Source organism: Heterocephalus glaber, unplaced genomic scaffold (genome assembly GCF_053883595.1).
Source record: "Heterocephalus glaber isolate CG9 unplaced genomic scaffold, H.glaber_assembly_v1.0 deba00001761, whole genome shotgun sequence".
Lineage (NCBI taxonomy): Eukaryota > Metazoa > Chordata > Mammalia > Rodentia > Bathyergidae > Heterocephalus > Heterocephalus glaber.
In genome coordinates this window covers 936,501-956,731 of record NW_028258458.1, presented here as the reverse complement: position 1 = coordinate 956,731, position 20,231 = coordinate 936,501, and the positions used below count along the sequence as shown (strand labels likewise).

Below are 20,231 nucleotides of genomic sequence, written 5' to 3'. Positions count from 1 at the left end.
ATTGCTGCATTCAAAATAAGTATACAAAAGGGATTTTAATCCACATGATAGGCATTTAGTTTTATTTTTTTTATTTAGCAACAATCAATTAGAAAAGATCATTTGTTACAGAAAAGATTAAAAATAAACTAGATATGAATAAGCTCTTTATGGAGAAAATTACCTAAAATGTATTCAAACTGTTTTGTCTTGTTTTTGGTACAGGGATCAAACTCAGGACCTTGCACTTGGGAGGAAGGTGTGGTGACACTGAGCTAAATCCTCGGCCCTGCTTTTGTTTTTCTGAGACAGGATCTCACTATGTTGTCAGGCTAACCTTGAACTCCTGTGCTCAATACATCCTCCTGCCTCAGCTTCCAGAGCAGCTGGGACTACAGGTGCACACCAACTCACCAAGCTTCAAAGCAATTTAGATCAAAATTCCAAAAGGTTTCATTTCACAGAACATGACAGACTGATAGTACATATGAACGTTTGAGAGTCCCACAGCCAAGCATTCCTTAAAAGTCTACGGTGGCTGGGTGTGGTGGTGCACTCCTATAGTCCCAGAACTCTGGAGGCTGAGGCAGGAGAATCACCTCGAGTTCAAGGCCAGGCTGGGCTACACAGTGAGTTCAAGGCCAGCTTGAACTACATAGCAAGAAACTGTCTCAAAAAACAACACGTACACTGTGGAGAACAAACAAGAAAAAATCAGCAGTGGAATTCAGGAAATGTAAAAGAAGCATTATTGCCAATTTTCTCAATGAGTTTTCTAGGGTTTTTTTTCATAACAAGTTTTCTGGGGCTTTTGTTTTGTTTTGTTTTGACAAGGGTTCACTGGCAGTTCAGGCTCCTCTTGAATTCACCGTGTAGCCTACTCTGGCCCTGATCTAGTGGTGATCCTCCTGCCTCAGCCTCCTGAGAGCTGAGCTTACAGGTAAGCACCATCAATGGCCAGTGCTTTTGTTGTTTTGTTTTTGAGACAGGGTCTCACTACGTGGTCCTGGCTGGCCTTGAACTCACTATGTTCTCCAGGATGGCCTGGAACTTACGGAAATCCTCCTACTTCAGCCTCCCAAGCAGCTGGGATTATAGGTGTGCACCACTCAGTTTTGAAAGGGATTTCTTGGCTTCTGTAGCTGTAAATGTCAAAGACAATGTTTCTCTCCAGAAGCTTGTGGCATCCCCCAGACTCTGGCTGCCGTGGCTTTAGTGTTCATGGCTCTTTCTGCGACTGAGGCCTTAATCCTAGGGCAATTGTGCATCACAGGGGATCCAGGCTGCAGCCATCTTCCCGGAAGCAGGAAAATCTCCCAGAAGCCCACAGAACACGCCTGTGTCTCATCAGGTGCTGCCCATGGGCCAATCAGGCAGCCAAAGGAGCAGTTCCTCACCAATGAGAGTTCATTTCTGACTTGGGGGTGGAGCCAGTCTCATCCAATTGCAGGAATGAGAAGAGTTGGACCAGCAGTCAAGGGGCAGGTGAGAGACCCCAAACCACCCTAATAAAGAGGGAAGGGGGCTTGAGGAGGGGAATGGGATAAAATAAAATTTACTTTAAAATAAATAAAGAGCTCCCAGATACCAGCTGGGCCAACATACAAACTGGCAAGTCACAAGAGTGGAGTTTTTTAGGCTGGTATGGTGCCGCATGCCTATAATCCCAGTCACTCCAGAGGCTGAGGCAGGAGGATCTCAAAACTTTGAACCCAGCCTTAGGCTCTTTTATTTTGAGACTGCCTCAAAATAAAATTTAAAGGTGGGGTGTGGCTCAGTGGTGGAACACTTGCCTAGCATACGCGCAGCCCACTACTGAAAAGACCTGGCCGAATTGCCAAATGGGCTGGTGCCAAAGTGAACCCAAAGGGCTCCAGGTGCGAGCACATGGCGCTGCCTAGAGGCCACTTCCTACATTGCGCTGTTCTTGGGGCGCTGCCTCCTTTCCTGGTAAAAGACATCCATGCCCAGCTCCTCCCCAGCTCCCCAATGCCCTCGCCTAGCAAGGAGCCACCCCAGTTCTGCTTCCCCAATATGTCCTACCAGGGACCACACACTTGTATGGCTGTGTCCTCCCTCCTGTGTTTGGTTTTGTTATGGAGGTTAAAGTTACACAGCATTAAATCAACCGAGTTTAGGCCTGGGGATGTAGCTCAGTGGTGCCAGCACCTGCCTCACAAGCACAAGGTCCTGAGTTGGATCCCTGGTACCAAAAATAAATAAATAAATAAATAAATAAATAAATAAATAAATAAATAAATAAAATTAACCAAGTAATTCAGCTGAGTGCAGTACACACGTGTAATCCTAGCTCCTCAGGAGGCTGAGGCAGGAGGACTGCAAGTTCCAGCACAGCCTGGGCAATTTTGGTCATGGTGAACAATGTATGAAAGAGTTAAGAACATATCACCACAAATATACCATCCTGGCATAGCGATCTATTACATTAAACGAACTTAAATTGGGTGTGGTGGTACACACTTTTAATTCCAGTACTCAGAAGGCTGAGGCAGGAGGCCCACAAGTTTAAACCCAGGCTGGGCAACTTAACAAAACTCTCTCAAAAACCTAAAATAAATAAAAATAAAAGCCCTGGTATTTGCTTGCGTATGATCTTCGCACAAAAGGATGCTAGATAAAGTCATTATACTACAATGACTACGGAATTGTGACAAGAGGGAAAAAAGCTTATTCACATCAGGTGCACCACACTCAGTGAAAGAAGCCAGACATCAACCCGACGTGGTGGCACATGCCTGTGGTCCCAAGCACTCGAGGCTGAGCCAGGAGGATTGCCATGAGTTCAAGCCCAGCCTGGGCTACACAGAGTTCAGGGCTAGTCTGAGCTACATAGTGAGACTCTGTCTCCAAAAAATCAAATAATAGTTTCCTGGAAATGACTCACCAACCTAGTTCTTAGGGACAGGATGTGCTGCTGGCAGATAAGCAAGCTAGCCAGAGGGAACAAAGAGCCCCAAAATCCCAGGGCGCCCACGCAGGACGACACATGGACCCCCATGGGCTCAGATGCCTGGAGCCAGGCCACTTGTCCCCACAGGCACAGGGTCCCAGAGCTAAAGTCCCCTTCCTGATACACCCACCCCAGCTATCAGAGCCCAAGACCCTGCCCCCCCCCCCGCCCCGCACACACAGACAGCAGGGTGGGGGGGACCCTCACCTACCGCCTCTCCTGTCCCTGGCTCCCTGGCGCCCTCTGCCTACTTGAGGCAGCCACTATGCAAGCCAGGCCCCAGCCGGGGGCTCGGTGTTCACATCTGTGTGATCCCCATGCCCACACACGTGCACACGCAGTGGAAGTGACACAGGCACAGCAGCTTCTACTGTGCACTTCCGAATCCCCAATTCCCCAGCCTGCTAGGGTATCCCCAACATCCCCTACCCAGGCAGCAGATTAAACAGAGACCTTCTGTGTGGTGACATTCAGCAGCCTTGTCCCTAGACTAGCAGGCACGGCCCTGTGAAGGAACCACCCAAGAACCCCCAAACTGTGACAGAGAACACGAGGCTGGTATGTGCAACCATCCGGCCTGGGGCAGTTGGTTCAGTGAGGACAAGGGCCCAAAGGACACCCCTGGAAGTCTGCATACCATGGACATCCATTCAGGAGACAGGTGGCTTCACACCCAGCACGCACCTGTCTGACACACACCTCTGGTCTGTGGGGGCTGGCCCTGCCTGAGCAGAGGTTAGATTATCTGGGATCTGTGGTGTGCGCCTGTAATCCCAGCACTCTGGGAGGCTGAGGCAGGAAGATCACCAAGTTGGAGCCCACCCTGAGCATCTCAGCAATTTAGCAAGAGTCTGTCTCAAAATAAAGGCTTTTGGGGGTCTTTTTGGTGTGTGTGTGGGGGGTTAAGACAGAGAGTTAGAGGTCAGCCAGAACTAAGAGATCCTACCTCAAAAAACAAACAACAAAAACCCCAAGGTCAGAAGTCCCTGGCTCCATCTCCCAGGCCCAGGGTACCAGGGTACATTCCTTCCTGCTCAGATCTCAGCTCTCACTGAGCAACCAGCCCCTTCCCAGGCCACTTCCAGGCCTCAGCAAACCATCTGCAGGCAGGGAGCAAGAGCCAGCCCTCGGCCCACCTTTTATTGGGTCCTCACCCCATGGGATGGACCCAGACAGTAGGAGCAGACCCACTAACCCTGCCACGCCCACACCCTGCTGCAGAAACCAGCAGAAAGGCCTTTGCCAGCCATTTCCCTGGCTCCCTCTGCCTCCTGACCAGCCCCACCCCGCTCCGTGCCTCCCCGAGGGTCCAGTGTGGGGTGGCTGGCATGTCCCACACCCAGGGAACTGTGAGCTTGTGTGTGTGGTTCTGGGGATTCAATCCCAGAATGGACTACAATCCTCAGCCTTTTTTTTTTGTACCAGGAATCAAACTTTGAACCTTGTGCTTGCGCAGCAGGCCGCAGAACCACTGAGCTAAATCCCTGGCTCCTCGGCCCTTTTTTTTTTTTTTGGTACTGGGGCTCGAACTCGGGTCCTTTCGCTTGCGCAGCAGGCGATGAAACCACTAAGCTAAATCCCTGGCCCTCAGCACTTTTTTTTGAAAAGGGTCTTCTTGCTAAGTTTCTCAATTGTGCCTGCTGGGCTTGAACTTGCAATATTTCTGCCTCAGCCTCCCAGAGTGCTGGGATTACAGGGGTGCACCCCCATGCCCAGCTATGCCTTTCCAATGAGTGTTTTTTGTTTTAGTTTGGTTTGATTTTCTGAGACAGGGCCTGCTATGTAGCCCCGGCTGGCCTCACACTCAAGGTGATCCTCCTACCTCAGCCCCCCCAGGGCTGGGATCACAGGCCGTGAGCCACCACGCCCAGCTGTTGCTTATTTCTTTTCAGTTGGTCTCACCCTACCTGAGTAAATAAAACCTATATTTTAAAGCAGGGTGGAACTGAGACCAGTAGAGGCCCCTGGGCTTCCATATCAGACAGAAGCCATGGGGTGTGGGATCCCTAACTCGGGGAAGGAGCAGGCAGTGCCCGAGCTCTGCTCCTTCCCTGAAGCTGCTGTGGATGCAGAGCCCCCTTCCACCCTGCCATTTCCTCCCCTCCCAGGAAGCAAGAGGCAGAGTGGCTAAGGGGGTGACTGGGATGGAACCTCGAGTCCCACCTTCTCTGCACTAAGCGCTCTGCCCTGGCAAAGCCCCCAGGGTGCCCAGGCCAAGGAAGACAGAGGCCAGAGGCAGTGAGGATGTGCAGGGCTTTAATCCCCACCCTGGCCAGGTGGCAGGAGTATGAGTGCACAAAGACATCTGAGCCTGGTTCCACCTGCGGCACCTTCTCCTCCTCCATCCTCATCCGGGGACACCAGCCTTGGGGCCACATCTGCAAGAGCTCAGCTCTGCAGTTCTAGTTGCTCAGGACAGCCAAGTTCCTGAGGGCTGGGGCGCTGCCTGCGTGTCCTCACCACGGTCTCCCTCAGGCTGGCTGCAGGCAGTCAGAGCCGAGCGACAGGGGGCAACAGTGACAGAGATCTTCAGAGCACCGAGCTCTTCCGTTCTGACAACACCAGGGACTCCTTCATGGCCACCAGCAGGCCCAGCGGCCGCAGGGACCCTTGGGCTCGGAGCTGGAACACAACCAGGAGGGTGACGGCGGCCAGGCTGACACCGAGCAACCCTGCGGGGGACACAGACAGACAGTGGAGGGAGGTGAGGTGAGGTGAAGAGCGCCACAGCCACCCAGCTCCCACCGTGTGGGAAGAGGACGGCCACAGCCTGTCCCTCCCTGGTCCCACCGCGGCCGCCCCCAGCCCTGGCCCAGAAGGGCCTGTCTGTCTTACCAGCAGCTGCAATGACCCCGTAGGCACTTGGGTTTCCAGACTGGGCTCCAAGGGAGGAGGCTGTGGCATTCCCGAGAGAGGCCACACTTTCCAGGGTCACGGGGGTCCCCATGGTCGTGGTGTGCCCTTCCTGAAGGGTCTCCTTGCTTTCTGCAAAGACCCCCAGCACCTAGTAGTTAGAGGTGGGTGCTCATGGAATGCGGGGTGCCCTCAGGGGGAGCCCAGGGACTCATGCTGGTCCCAGACTGGGTGGAGGTGGTGGGAATGTGGCCTGGGGGTCGCAGGTGTCCCTGCCAAGCCACCAGCCCTCCCCGCCCACACAGGTCCGCCATGTCCCCGGGACACACACCGCAGTTGAGCTCGTCGCTGGCGTCTGGACAGTCCGGGTGACTGTCGCAGCGCCACGTGTGTGGGACACAGGTGTCCCCTGCCCTGCAGGGCAGCTGGCCTGGCGGGCAGGGCTGCCGTTGGCTGCAGTTATGCAAGTTCTTGTCGGTGCCACCAGGGCAATCGCTGACGCTGTCACAGAAGCAAGGGGGATCCGGGGGCAGTGGGCACTGCCCGTTCTGGGTACACGGCTGGATCCCTGGGGCATAGGATCAGGAAGGTCACAAAGGCTCTTCCACGAAAACCCAGTCAGTGCTCAGGGTGCCAGTTTCCCTGTAAGTCCCAACTTCTAACTGCTGACCTGGTGAGGACCCGGCCCCTGCCCCTACCAGGCCCTCATCCCAAGGGCTAGGGGATGTAAGGTGCAGCTCCTTCTCAGAGGAAGCAGCTAGAGCTCTGTCACTATGGCAGTGCACTCCACTCTTGGACTTACATCCAATACCATTCACATCACAATCTGGCTCTCTGCATGGCTGGTTTCTGTAGCTGCGCCCCCAACATTCCACTGGCTCCGCCTCCTCACAAGCCCCCCTTAGAACCCGCCTCTCTTTTGACCCACACTCTACTTCACCCCCGCAGGCAAGCCACGCCCCCCCGCCCCCCGCCCGGGAAGCCCCACCCCCTGGCCTGGCCACTCACGGCACTCCTCCTCATCGCTGCCATCCGCGCAGTCCCGGTCGCCATCACACCGCCAGGTGAGGGGAACGCAGTAGCCACTGGTGCGGCACTGGAAGTTGGGCGGTGAGCAGGAGCCTGCTGGATGCGCACAAGTGAATGCGGGGAAGCCTGAGTCTGGGTCCTCCTCCAAGACCACCGTGGTCACAGGCTGTAACCACCAGCGGACACATCCGGGCTCAGAGTGCAGGAGCCATAATGGTGGCCGCCCTTTCTTGACCACTCGCTGTGGACAGGTGCTGCTTCCACTCCCTCTACAGAGGTGCTAAGAGGAGGGCACTAGTGGCACAGTCGGGGTTTGAACCCAAGTCCCACCAATCCTTCCCATGGCCACACATCCATCCGCAGACCTCCAGGCTCTGTGGTTAAACAGCCTGGGCCGGGGCCATCCCCCAACAAGCCCTGGGTCAGGCTAATGGCCAGGTCAGCAGGCCTGTTCTATCCCATCAGCTTGGGAAGGGGGGAGCTGAGGCCCCGGATAAAAACCTGCCGTCATCATGCACTGCTGCTCACCTCCGAAATCTTCCCAGAGCCAGCCACTCTCCCCGACTTGAATGTATCACCTCCACCCCAGACCCCTGGGGCCCTGATCGCCACTGGAAGAGGGAGCCCTCAGAGTCACATTACTCTATCCCTCCCCTCCCCTCGCTCCCAGACTCTCACAACTAAATTTTATTCCCCCTCCGAATTCTTTATCAAACTACCCTGGCTCTTCCCTCCACACTCTGCAGCCGAGGATCCTTCTACAGCCTCCAGAGCTCAGATGCCTTCCTGGGAGGTGGTCTGGTGTCCTTCCCAGGGACTCATGAACCCCAGCAGTCCTTAAACTGGTAGTGCCCATCCTGCCTAGACTGGACACTTGGTGAAGGTCAGGGCTGTGACCTCCTGGACCAGCCCAGGGCAGCACCTGACAATACCTGGACCGCACGTCATGCAAGGGCCCAAACTCGGTCCAGATGAGCTGTGAGCCTTCCTGGGCTCTGGTGGCAGATGTGAAGGGGAACAGAGGGACCCAGAACCTGGGCCATCAGGAGGGAGTATGAGGGACACAAGGTCTTCCTCCTGGTGCAGCAAGTGGGGGAGGAGGAGGCAAGTACCCCACACTGGCTTGGTCTCACTGACTCCATTCCCTCTGTCTGGTCCTACTATCCTGTCCAGTGTCACTTGCAAGGCCAACCCGCAAGTCACATAGTCCCTGAGCTCTGCAGAGCTCAGACAATCTGTAGCCAGCTTCCTTCCCTGCCCTTGGGGGGGTCTGACGATCCCCAAGCACTGCTTCCTCCCCAGCCCGGCCACCCACAGTCCTGGCGCCAGGCTCCCCTGCCTGGCCCGTGGAGTAACATGGGCAGCACAGCAGGGCAGATCCTGTCCCCTGGGACAAGTGGGAGTGGCAGGAGACTTCCCTTCCAGCCTGTTTCCTCCTGCTTAAGTGGGATCTGGCTAGGAACCCGGTATAACAATGGTCCTAAAATGGGTAACGTGTCTTCCCCTAGACTGGACGCTGGGTGACTGGCAGGGCAGTGACCTCGTGACCCACCCCAGGGAAGCACCTGATACCCTAATACATGGACGTCAGGTCACACGCTGCGGTTCCTACCTTGACCCAGGGGTTCCCACTTGGCATCCTGAGAAATGGTCCCCCTTGTGTGTAAAGAATCCCGCACTTGGTTAAGGAGGATCCATGATCGTTCACCTTGAAAAGCCAGGGGCTTTCGGGGTGAGTCTTTGGTAAGAGGGGAGCACATATTTGAGGGGGGGGGGGTGAACCCGCGCGTCCAGCCCACTCCAACCCTTCCCGCCGCTCGGGGGATCTCAGCGAGGGCGCCTCTGTCCCTCGGCCCTCAATGTCACTTGGCCCAGGGGTACAAACCCAGGAAGGTAGATTTTACTTGCGAAGCTGGGATCACCAGTGAAATATACCAGCAGTAGAAAGAGATCTTTCATTGTCTAAGGGGGGAAACCACGGAGAAATTGGGAGGGCTGCCCAGGACGCAGCCACCAGGCCTCAAACTCAGGGGTCAGGGATTCGGGAGGCTTAGCGGCTCGGGGAGGCGCCAAGTGACGCCTCGTGGTTAGAGGTCTTGGTCTGTGCCTGCTACGCGCCTTCCCGACTACGCTGGGCTGAAGGGCGGCGTGGAGGTGACAATGAGGGCAAGACAAAGCAGAGCAGGTGTGGACGAGCCCAGAGAGGCGCCCCGAACAGCTCAAGGCAGGTGGCGGCACCCACGAGCAGGATGGCCATTCACCCCGCGAGCTCCAGCGCCCGCCCCGGTGCGCTAAATCCACAGCCACGTGCTGGGGGCGGGTCCGCGATGGACGGGCGGCGCAGCCAATGGCGAGGCGCTGCGGGGGCTCGGGGGCGGGGCGTAGCGGCGGGCTAGATGGGCCAGCGTCCCCGGGGCTCTCACCTGGGGCCTGGGCGGAGGTCCGGGTCAGGCCTGAGGTCGGAGCAGCTTCCAAGCCAAGTCGGAGGCCGAGCAGCAGCCGCAGCGCCAGGCTCAGAACAGTAGTTCGCAGTGCTCCGCCCCGTGCCATTCAGCCGCTACTTGCACCGCCCAAACAGCAGCGCCGGCAGCACGCCGCCCGGGCCTCGCTCTTATTCCTCCCGCTTGCGCATGCGCAGGTCGGGGCGTGGTCAGCTCCTCTAACCGCATTTGCTGGAATGCGAGCGCACACATTAACAGGCTCTACCCGCTTTTCTCAGGGATCAAAAAGTAAAGCGCCTGCTTGAAGCAGGATGTTTCTGGGAATCTCAAGCTTTTCTCTGTCTACTTACATTCCCCCACACACACACAAGCCTCTGGCCACACGTTGTTGCCCAATTATTCCATTTAATACGGCAACCGCTCCCCTCGGGCACTCCCCATCCCCTCCCTCATCCTGAGGCTTCCGTGCCCCAAACAGAATTTATATTTGGGGTGGGGTTGGGGTGGTTAAAATATATTGTGAGGCCGGGCGTGGGGGCACACACCTGTAATCCTAGCAGTCAGGAGGCTGAGGCAGGAGGATCACCACAAGTTCAAGGCCGGACTGGGCAACATAGCAAGACTGTCTCAAAAATAAATAAAAACATTGTCTTAAGAACAGCTCTATGGCATCAGGATTTTATTGTTTCCTCCTATAGGGTTCTGTGTGTGTGTTTGTGTGTGTGTGTTGTGTTTTGGCTTGGGGGTTCTGTTTTAGAAACAGTCTCGCCATGTAGCCCCGGCTTGCCTTGAGCTCCCAGTGATCCTCCTGCCTTAGCCTCCAGGTGCTGGGATTACGGGCATCTGCACGCACCTGTTAGATGCACAGGACCAATTCCCCAGTGCTCTTCAGCCATGTGTTAGACATGTTCTCTCCCATTGGAAGTCCTTTCGGCAGCTTGATTCTTATCAAATGTTTAACCACTTCCCAGTTTTCCACTCACTGCAGAAATATTCTTGTGAATTGGAGGCATGAGTGCTTTTTCCTAAACCAACCATCTTTACTGGATCTTTTTTCCCCAATACAGACGTCTTTTTGTACTTTTTACTCTAGTAACAATATGCAGTGTATGAGGGGACTGTAGATCACCACCATATTTTTCATGATCTTCAGCTCAAGGCTGAAACACTATGTTTTTTGTTTGTTGAGTCAGGATCTCTCTATGTAGTCCAGGCTGGCCTCAAACTCAGGGGGATCCTCCTGCCTCAGCCTCCCACACACTCGGATTATAGGTGTGTGCTACCACACCCAGCTTTGGAATTCTTGATTTGCTAAATTTATGACAAATTCAATCTGTACAAATTCAATGAGATTCCACACCTTTTGCCAGTCTGTAGCCCACTGGAGCCTCTATGTGACTGAGCCCCAAAGCCCTGCCCTAAGTGTAGCGCCTGCTAAAGTTATCTCAGAATTTACATTTTATTCATTTATTTTGGTTTATTTCTGATTCTGCAGTAGAATCCCAGCTCCAGAATGGAAAGGTTGCCCACTGCTATCTCAGTGCCTCTTAAATATTTGGTGAGTGAATGACTAAAACGTCCAGCTCAGGGCGTGTGGCTCAGTGGCAAGGTGCTCGCTCAGCATTCCCAGGCCCTGGGTTCCAACCCCAGCACTAGAAAAAAAAAAATACATTTTTAGAAAAGCTGGGTAGGGGCCAGGGATTTAGCTCAGTGGTTCCACCGCCTGCCTCGAAAGCACAAGGACCCCAGTTCAATCCCTGGTACCAAAAAAAGAAAGAAGCTGGGCAAAGTGGTGCACACCTTTAATCCCAGCTCTCTGGGTGCTAAGGCAGGAGGGTCCCAAATTCGAGTTAGCCTGGGGAATTTAACAAGACTGTCTCAAAATCAAAACTAAATAAAGGGCTGGGGATGTAGCTCAGAGTGAAGGCTCCGGGTTCAATTCCCTGTACAGGAAAAAAAAAAAACCCTCTATCCCGGGTTCCCTGTCCTTCCCCCAGATGTGACCTCATGGCCTCCTTGAGTCCCTGCAGAGCCCAGGGAACCGGGTGTTTCTGGCTTCCTCCTCCTCCCCAGGAAGACACAGGAAGGCAGGCTTTGAGCTCTCTTCCCACGAGCACACAGGAGCTCAGCAAGTCTTTCTGCCCAATCTTGTTTTCTTGCAAATGTCATCTACAGTTCTGCCTTCAGAAGGCAGCCACTGCAACTCCTCCCAGCAGGGCCCCAGACAGCCACTGTCCCCCAGCACTAAGACTCCTGGGCAGCAGTGTGTGACTCCTACCCCCATGTTTCCGTGTGAGACCGAATTCAGCATCCAGAGTTTCCAGAAAGGGTTTTTTGCAAGCTAATGGCATGCTTCACTATGTAAAAATGACCAGGGATGTAGTTCAGTGGCACCAAACCTGCCTGGCAAGTGCAAGGTCCTAAGTTCATCCCTAGTACCAAAAATCAAACAAACAAACAACATGAGTGATGGCTTTCTTGGGAGTGCAGGTTATTTTTTCCATAATGGTCTCCCAGGGGCAAAGGGAACTAAGTGGCAGTAGTGCCCAGGTGCAGAAAGATGGGAAGGGCAGTGAACAGGGCGGCAAGCGTGCAGAGCATCCTGCCTCTGGGACCAGAGTCTCGGCCAGAGATGAGGGGTTGAGTCAGCTCCAAGATGAGGATTGCTCCAGCAGCCCTGCAGTAGGTCCAGCCCTGTTCCTGCCTCCCTCCAAGGAGCCCGGCGCCCTCTGTCCTGCCCCAGGCCGACTGCCTTCCCCTTCCTCGGCGGCGGCACAGTGGTTTCTGGCTCAGGGCACCTTTCCAGCTCTGCCTGGGGTGAGCCGCCTCTGTGAGCCATCCTCCACCTCCGGCAGCTACATCGGAGGCCTCCATGAGCAGCAGGCAGACAGCTCTCAAGGGAGCAGTCTGCTGTTCCCTTTGTACAGCCTTCTCCCATCAGCCTTTTCAGGTCACACTCCCAGGAGGGGCCCCTGGGACATGGGTGGTGACATCCCTGAGCCCCTGAACTGCCTCATCCGACTCCGCACCCGGGACAGTGTTACCCTGGAGCACAGGAGGACAGCACCTGCTTCACCCCAAAATCCAGGTAAGCTGGGGTCACTTAAAAACCAAAAATGGCTGAGCATGGCTGTGCATGTGCCAGTTATCTCAGCTACCCAGGAGGCTGAGGCAGGAGGATTGCTCGATTCCAGGAGTTCAAGACCAGCTCAAGACCAGTTCAAGATCAATGAGTACTGGCTTCTCATTTAGAAATAAATAAATAGGGCCGGGGATTTAGCTCAGTGGTTTCGCCGCCTGCTGCGCAAGCACAAGGACCGGAGTTCAATCCCCGGTACCAAAATAAATAAATAAATAAATAAATAAATAAATAAATAAAAAAAAAACGGAAGTGGTATGGAGTTCTGTGTATTTGTTATAAATTAGGTAGCATTCCCCCAGAGGGAATCCAAGGAGGAAAAGCAGTCAGGTGACCCGGAACATGGTGTCACAGGTACGGCTGGTCCTGAGACAGCTCCCACTTCTTCAGGGGAGGACCGGGAGTCACAGCCTTCTTCTCAGGGGCCGCCACGACTGAGCTGGGGGAGGGAGACACACTTCAGTTAGGACTCGGCCTCAAGAGGATGGCACAGAAGGGTCCAAAGTGCCCAGGCCACCCTAGAAAATATGCACCTGAGCTGGGCGTGGTGGTGCACACCTGTCATCCCAGCATGAGGGAGGCTGAGGTAGGAGGACCACTGTGAGTTCAAGGCCAGTCTGGGCCACACAGTGAGTTCAAGGCCAGCCTGGACTACATGGCAAGAACGTGTCTCAACAAAACAAAACAAATCTTCCAATTAAAAAGCACAATCTTTACAGCCAGCTCCTGCTACTTTGGAGCCAAGGAATTCAAGGTTGGCCTGGGCAACTTGGTGAGACCTTGTCTCTTTACTATCTTTTGTTTGTTTTTTGGTTTGAGACAAGATCTTCCTAGGTAGCCCAGGCTGGCCTTGAACTTATGATGATCCTCCTCCCTCAGCCTCCTGAGTGCTGAGATCACAGGTGCGCACCACCCTAAAGAGACTGTCTCTTCCTTCTTTCCTTTTTTCATTTTTTTTGTACCAGGGATCGAACTTGGGACCTTGTGCTTTTGAGGCAGGTGGTGGAACCACTGAGTGAAATTCCCAGCCCCCTTTCTTTCTTTTTTTGAGACAGGGTCTCACTACGTATTCCAGCCTCAAACTAGCAGTGATCTTCCTGTATCAGCCTCCCAAACGCTGGGATTATAGGTGTCCACTGTCTCTTTTTTTGGGTGCTGGAAGTCGAACTCAGGTTCTTAACGCTTGCCAGGTAGGCGCTGTGCCACTTAGCTATACCCCAACTCTGTCTCTCTCTCTTTTTTTTTGGTACCAGGGATGGAACTCGGGACCTTGCACTTGGGAGGCAGGCATGGGAACCACTGCACTAAATCCCCAGTCTCCGACTCTGTCTCTTTAAAAGCAAATAGGCTGCTCGGCAGAGAGCTGGCCAAGGAGAAGCCCCAAGGAGATGGGGAAGCCGCAAAGCACCTCCCCTGAGCCTCGGGGACCAGGGCTGGGGAGGCCTGGACACAGTAAGAGGAAAGGGGCAAGAGGACAGGACTATGGAGGAGGCCCAAGGGTTCGGGGCCAGGGCCTGCAACGCCCTGGGTGCTTCAAGGGCGTAAAAGCTAGGCGTGGTGGAGCATGGCTGCAATCCCAGCCCCATGGAAGCTGAGGCAGAGAATCGCAAGCTGGAGCTCAGCCTGGGCAGTGAAAGAGCCTGAGGCTCCAGCTCAGTGCAAGCCCTGGATTCAATCCCCAGGGCTCCGGGAAGGAGAAGGGGGAGAGGCAGCACAAGCCTCCCAGGGGCAGGCTGCAGGGTCAGTGGCTGCACCTTGATGCTGGGCTCTAGTGAATCAGAAGGTGACAAAGGCCATTCAGAGCCCCAACCACAGAGCAGGCCCTGCCCGCCGTATCGCCTCACAGATGCCCTCACTGGCGCGGCTGTGCCGGTCAGCCCCACTGGGTTTGTTGTCGTTTCTTGAGACAGGATGGCCTTAACTCACTCTGTAGCCCAGGCTGCCTTTGAACTCACAGTGATCTTCCTGCTTCAGCTTCCCGAGTGCTGGGATCGCAGGAGTGCACCACCATGCCCAGCTCGCTGTCCCCATTTTAAAGATGAAGAAACTGAGCCGGGCATGATGGCACGTGTCTGTCATCCCAGGACTCTGGAGGCTGAGGCAGGAGCATCGCTCTAAGTTTGACACCAGCCTGAGCTACATAGGAGTTCAAGGCCAGCCTGGACTACACAACAGGCCCTGTCTCAATTAAAAAAAAAAAAAATCCTGAGCATCAGTCATCCAAACCTGCTACTGTCCAAAGACAACATCACAGTACATTGACCTCACAGAGTCTAACTAGATTTTGTTTTGTGAACCAGGCATTGAACAGCAAGTGAAAACTGCTCTACAGAACTGCTCTACAGGGCCAGGGATTTAGCTCAGTGGTTCTGACGCCTGCCTCACAAGCGCAAGGTCCTGAGTTCAATCCCCGGTACCAAAAACAAAAAAACAAACAAATAGAACTGCTCTACAGAACTTCGTTCTATAAAATTAAGTGAGTATTCTGATACAGTGAGAGAGGAAATGGGTTTTATAGTCAGGAAAGGGCTGAAGAAAACAGAAACCAAATCAAAAGCGGGGTCATTTCAGTTACTTTTCCTCACAGAGGTGAACACGCAGGGGACTTACCATGCCAGCTGAAACTGGCTTGCTGGGTTCTGGGTCTAGCCTCTCTCCTGTCTTCTCAGAAGGCCAGGCAGTTACCTCAGCTTCCCTAGGTAGCTGGACCCACTATGTGAACAACTTCATGTTGGCCTGGATGGCAGGTCCTAGGCAAGGGGCTGGTCCTACAAATGGCCTGCCATTAACTATGTGGGCCCCATTTAATTATCAGAAGGCACCTGAGGTGGGCACCAAATTGGGTCACTGTAGGCTATTTTGTTTTGTTCCGAGACAGAGTCTTTCCATGCTGCACAGGCAGCCACTGAACTCCCACACTCAAGTGATCCTCCTGCCTCAGCCTCCTGAGTAGCGGGGATGATGGGTGTGTGCCACCATGCCAGGCTTATCAAACTGGGTTTTGAGGGGTTCGGTTTTGAGCTTTATACAATTTTCTCTTTAAGATCATGAAATTGCAGGGCTGGGGGTGTAGTTCAGCAGTAGAGCACTTGGCTAGCATGCATAAGGCCCTGGGTTCCATGCATGGCACCACCAAGAACAAAACATGACAACAGTAACATCCAGGCTTCTCCCCGGATCCAGAAGGAACCCAGACTCCTAACATCCATCCCTCATGGGGCACTCAGCCATGTCTGCAGCCAGGCTGGAATGAGCTATGGGAGGAAAGGCGCCCAGCCACACAGGCTCAATAGATGGGACATTTCTTGCAGTGCTGGGGATGGAGACCAGGGCCTTGTGTCAGGCAAGCGTCCCAGTACTGAGCTGCGCCCCAGCCTATCGATGGGATCCTGTGCAGCACTTTCCACCGGCCGGGGAGGAAGGGGCAGCGGCGGGAGGGAACTTGGCTGAGGTCCTCACCTGTCTGCTGTCTTGCCTGACGCCAGCACCTTCTGCGATGACATGATGACTGAGGGGGGCACTGCTTCCCGGCGGCCATCGCGTGTGCAGTAGTAATTGCTGGACAGCTTGTGGCTGGGGCCCACAGGGAGCTTGGGAGGAGGCTGGGTCCTGAGGAAAAAGAACATGAGCACTGAAGCAAGGGGACAGGTTCTGTCCCTCTCCCTGGCAAGCTGTGAGCCTGTCACCCGTATCACAAGACTATGTCTACAAGCTGGGCATGATGGTGCATGCCTGCAGTCCCAGCACTTGGAGTCTCAGCCAGGATCATGAGTTCAAGGCCAACTTGGATGATGAGATGTGGTCAAAAAATATAATGAATGCTTAGCCAGGCATGGTGGCACACGCCTGCAATCCCCACACTTGGGAGGCTGAGGCAGGACTGCCAGTTCAAACCCAGACTATGTGGCAAGACTGATTACGTGTGTTCAATCCAAGAGGGAGTATTTGGAGGGAGACTAATAGCAATTTTTCCTTTCTTTTCTTTTGTAAGACAGGGTCTCACTATGTAGCCCAGGCTGGCCTCAAACTCACAGTGATCCTCCTGTCTCAGCCTCCACCAATATTTCTTTTACAATAATTTTTTTATTTAAAGACAAACCATATATTTTGATCAGTCCTACACATCTTTTTTTTTTAACTTTTTTTTTGGACCAGGGATCAAACTCGGGACCTGGCACAAATCCCCAGCCCACTGGACATATCTTAAAAACAAAAACACTGGAGCGGGGGATTTAGCTCAGTGGTTCTACCACCTGCCTCACCAGCGCAAGGTCCCGAGTTTTGGTCCCAAGGAACTAAAAAACCCCAAAAAGACTGTATGTACAGCCACGGGGCTGAGCCGCAGGCAAGAGGTGCCCCTCAGCACACAGTAAAGGCAGTACAAGACCAGGCCCTGTTGTCCCACCCCAGGTCATCCCAAAGCCAAAATTCGGTGGTCTGAAGGACCCTTTGTGAGGCTCTCGGGAAGCGGGACTTAGTTATTTCCCACAGCTGGGTCTGGCAGTTGGTTCGGCTCTACCTGCAGGTGCTCTCAGGAACTGAACAGCCAAAGGCTGTGACTATAACCTATCCAGCGATTACAGTCCATAAACATTTGGACAGCAGCCCCAGATCGTGCCTGCTTTGTGTGGCTTCCCCCCAAGGCCATCATGCTCTGGGAACCCAGGGTTTCCTGTCATTTCAGTAACTCTTTGAAGCACCCTGCTAGGATCGAGGCTTATGGCCCAAAGAACACCTTCCCCTGGGAACCTGTCCAGGCCTCCCCATTTCCTTCTACCTTGTGATCTGATGCCAAGGCTCTGTGCGGCCAGAGGCGGTGAACAAAGCTCAGTCATGGCTCAGGCTGAATTAAGAAGCCTGAGGCCTTAAAAAGGAAATGCTGAGCTCTAAACAAAAGAGGAGCTTCCCAGGGAGGGGGTGAGAGAGAACAGACAAGGTAGGGGAAATAAATCATACAAAGATCTGGCTTTTTCTTTTTTGGTACCGGGGGTCGAATTCAGGTCCTTGCACTTGCGCAGCAGGCACCAAAACCACTGAGCTAAATCCCCAGCCCCAAAGATCTGGTTTTTGTCGGGTAACTCTTTTGCCATGATTTAATTATTTCATCGATCAAGTGCTTGCTATTGTTTTTGTTTTGTTTTTTGCGACAGGTCTTGCTATGTAGTGCAGGCTGGCCTTGAACTCACTATGTAGCACAGGCTGCTCTCAAACTCAAAGTGATGGTCTTGCCTCAGCCTTCTAAGTGCTGAGATTAAAGATATGTGCCACTAGGCCCACCTGTCATTGTATTTCAAAAATGAGAAATACAGATATGAATGAGGTAAAAACTATTTTAATATGACAAGCAATATATTATGTGAAAATTCTAATTAACCTTAGGGAGACAGAGATGACTCTCTGTAAATCCCAGCCATTACTTCCTGCAACCTAGTACAGAAAGGTCAAAAAGAACCAGTTCCCCAATACCAAGGGCCGAATGAGCCACTAGAGGGTGCCATATCCTTAAAAAGTCGAAAATTTTACAAAATTTTTTGTTTTTTGACAGGATCTTCCTAGGCAGTTCAGTCTGGTCTTCAACTCACTACAGAGCCTAGGCTGGCTTCAAACTCCCCATGATCCTCCTGCCTCGGCCTGAGTGCTGGGATTACAGGCGTGCACCACCACTTGTAATTCTTTGACAGGCTCTTTCCCAGCATTCAGATGACTCCCATGTCAATCCCTGCCAAAAATAGCCACCCTCCAGTTTACATTTATTCATTTTGTTCCCATTCCAGAACAATGGTACTTGCCCTGTTTATTTCCTTAGCATGTCAGCTCCTTGAAAGGAAGGAGGATAAGAACTGTTTTGTTCTTACTTGTCTCCCCAAAGCTAAGGACATGGCAGGGCTTGTCAATCCCAACTACATAAATGAGTCTAATATCAGGATGCTTTCTAGGGTTCAACCTCCAGATGTCACTTTCTAGTTTCCAGGTGACTTTAGGCAAACAATTGGGCCTCTCAGAGTCTCTATTTTGCCATCTCTGGCTTGGGGACGAAACACTAACTGGCAAGGCCACATCGAGGACTGGAAACCTAGTCGGCAATCCAGCCACAATGTACAGCTTGGCTGTTGCACGAGGAGCGGGCTCCGTGGAGTCCAGCAAGGTTAAAGGCAAATTTCTGCCCGCACAGCACGGCAGGTGGCTGGGGACAGGATCTCTGCTCAGGGACCCGGGGGTCTGAAGAAATGCAGATTTTGTTTCTGGTCAGTGAAAGACCGGATTGTAGGCTGGGCAGCGAGCGGGGCCTGCTCACCGCTTGGCGATCTCCTGGTAGCGCAGCTGCAGCTTCGCCTGCAGATCTTGCTGTGGGAAGAGGACAGGGGAGGTCAGCCTGCCGGGCGCCCGGGAGAAGGGCCGAGGGGACAAACGAAGGAAAGGAAGGGCATGAACAATCAGGACAGAACTATACACCCTGAGGGTGAAAAGGAAAGCTAGGGCCACAAGATCCAAAGCTAAGGTCGGGGGCTACGGAGATCCCAGGACCAAGATAATGCCAATGGCTAAGCGTGGGCAAGCGAGTCCCTGGCTAAAGGGATCACAAATTGGGGCATCCCGGGAACCCATGGGATGAGAGAGAAGGAGGTGAGTGGCGGGAACGGGTCGCGGGGACACAGAACCCACGTCCCTCCCAGCGTGACCTAGTCCTCTTCGAGTACCCCGGAAGCCCAGTTCCGCAGCTTCTGGACAACGCGAGTAGCGGACGCCATCTTCCGTAAATACTGAAGGGCGCCAGCGACATCGCTATCGCGGAGGCTTCTGGGAAGAGTGAGACGAGATCTCGCGAGAGCTAAAGTGGGCGGGGCCACGGCATCCTATAAAGTGTTCCCTCGCACCACGTGACTCCTCTCAGCCGGACCGCTGCCGGCCGCCATTATGGACACGAGTCGCGTGCAGCCTATTAAGCTTGCTAGGGTGAGTAGAGGCCGGAATTTGGGAATCGGGGAAAGGAGCGAGAGGGTGGAAAAGTTCCGGGCGGTCCAGGTCTGACTTCAGCCTCTTTCCACCAGGTCACCAAAGTGCTAGGCAGGACCGGCTCGCAGGGACAGTGCACACAGGTAATGGTGGGGACCCGCGACGATTTCCCAATTTCCCGGGGTTTTCGTCCTGATGAAGGCCGCTCTTGTGCCCTAGATCCTTCCAGCGAGATCTGAGAACCGACGTTCCCTGTATTCCGGAGCTCTTTCTCGCCCAATCTGAATCCATAGATGGTCCTCACGGAGTGAAAAGTGGGAACCATCCGCGGCCCACCCTGACTCTCCGTCCTCCCTGCGGCCCGTAGGTGCGCGTGGAATTCATGGACGACACGAGCCGCTCCATCATCCGCAACGTGAAAGGCCCCGTGCGCGAGGGCGACGTGCTCACCCTGTTAGAATCAGAGCGGGAAGCCCGGAGGTTACGCTGAATTCAGCTGCTGGTGAGTATGGAGATGGAATCCCCTATCTACTTTTAGCTAAGCTCTGGGGTGAAAGGATCAGCTGACTGGTAGGAGGGAAGAGGAATTGCTAGTTGCTAGGGGGAGCTGTCTGCATCTCGCCTTGGGTCTGTTTACAGGGTCCTGGATATCAATCACCTGGCCCACAGCATGAACCTGCGACTCAAAATAAAACGTTTTTATTGTGTGTAAACTGCGGTCCTCTGAGTCCTTTAGAGTTTCTCTTGGCCCTGTGCTTTACGGGGTTCCCAGGTGGTCACAGGCCTTCTGTATTCTGGGTAACTTAAATACCATTTTTCCCCAGCAAGAGAAACCGTAGATATCGCACCACAGACACAAACACAC

General features: G+C 53.6%; 3 protein-coding genes across 4 annotated transcripts; 1 reads left to right on the top strand and 2 right to left on the bottom strand.

The window, feature by feature from the left end:
* Nucleotides 1-5,189: 5,189 nt before the first annotated feature.
* On the bottom strand, nt 5,190-12,516 carry Cd320 (CD320 molecule). 2 transcript variants are annotated; one of them, XM_021245251.2, is made up of 6 exons: nt 9,819-12,516; nt 9,256-9,504; nt 6,812-6,928; nt 6,135-6,371; nt 5,786-5,935; nt 5,190-5,622 (listed from the first exon to the last, which is right to left on the bottom strand). In XM_021245251.2, exons 2-6 carry the CDS (start codon nt 9,380-9,382, stop codon nt 5,480-5,482), a joined length of 774 nt encoding a protein of 257 aa, XP_021100910.1. In that variant the 5' UTR covers nt 9,383-9,504; nt 9,819-12,516; the 3' UTR covers nt 5,190-5,479. The 2 variants fall into 2 exon arrangements, with proteins under 2 accessions (XP_021100910.1, XP_021100911.1); XM_021245252.2 differs by having other exon boundaries at nt 6,812-6,925.
* Nucleotides 12,517-12,665: 149 nt separating this feature from the next.
* On the bottom strand, nt 12,666-19,300 carry Ndufa7 (NADH:ubiquinone oxidoreductase subunit A7). Its single transcript, XM_004865397.4, has 4 exons — nt 19,111-19,300; nt 18,708-18,757; nt 15,872-16,021; nt 12,666-12,851 (listed from the first exon to the last, which is right to left on the bottom strand). The coding sequence occupies exons 1-4, from the start codon at nt 19,159-19,161 to the stop codon at nt 12,761-12,763; spliced, it is 342 nt and encodes a 113-aa protein (XP_004865454.1). The 5' UTR covers nt 19,162-19,300; the 3' UTR covers nt 12,666-12,760.
* Nucleotides 19,187-20,079, top strand: Rps28 (ribosomal protein S28). The gene is made up of 4 exons (XM_004865398.3): nt 19,187-19,366; nt 19,462-19,509; nt 19,734-19,868; nt 20,006-20,079. Exons 1-3 carry the CDS (start codon nt 19,328-19,330, stop codon nt 19,854-19,856), a joined length of 210 nt encoding a protein of 69 aa, XP_004865455.1. The 5' UTR covers nt 19,187-19,327; the 3' UTR covers nt 19,857-19,868; nt 20,006-20,079.
* Nucleotides 20,080-20,231: the final 152 nt, after the last annotated feature.

Bases quoted from the DNA above. Each gene is read 5' to 3' on its own strand.
- Rps28 (XM_004865398.3), top strand. From the start codon at position 19,328: ATGGACACGAGTCGCGTGCAGCCTATTAAGCTTGCTAGG. The intron at 19,367-19,461 runs GTGAGTAGAGGC...TCTTTCCACCAG, and splicing joins AGCCTATTAAGCTTGCTAGG to GTCACCAAAGTGCTAGGCAG. The intron at 19,510-19,733 runs GTAATGGTGGGG...TGCGGCCCGTAG, and splicing joins CGCAGGGACAGTGCACACAG to GTGCGCGTGGAATTCATGGA.
- Ndufa7 (XM_004865397.4), bottom strand. From the start codon at position 19,161: ATGGCGTCCGCTACTCGCGTTGTCCAGAAGCTGCGGAACTGGGCTTCC. The intron at 18,758-19,110 runs GTACTCGAAGAG...CTCTTCCCACAG, and splicing joins TGCGGAACTGGGCTTCCGGG to CAAGATCTGCAGGCGAAGCT. The intron at 16,022-18,707 runs GTGAGCAGGCCC...CTTTTTCCTCAG, and splicing joins TACCAGGAGATCGCCAAGCG to GACCCAGCCTCCTCCCAAGC.
- Cd320 (XM_021245251.2), bottom strand. From the start codon at position 9,382: ATGGCACGGGGCGGAGCACTGCGAACTACTGTTCTGAGCCTGGCGCTG. The intron at 6,929-9,255 runs GTGAGAGCCCCG...GTGCGCATCCAG, and splicing joins GACCTCCGCCCAGGCCCCAG to CAGGCTCCTGCTCACCGCCC. The intron at 5,623-5,785 runs GTAAGACAGACA...TGTCCCCCGCAG, and splicing joins CGGGGTCATTGCAGCTGCTG to GGTTGCTCGGTGTCAGCCTG.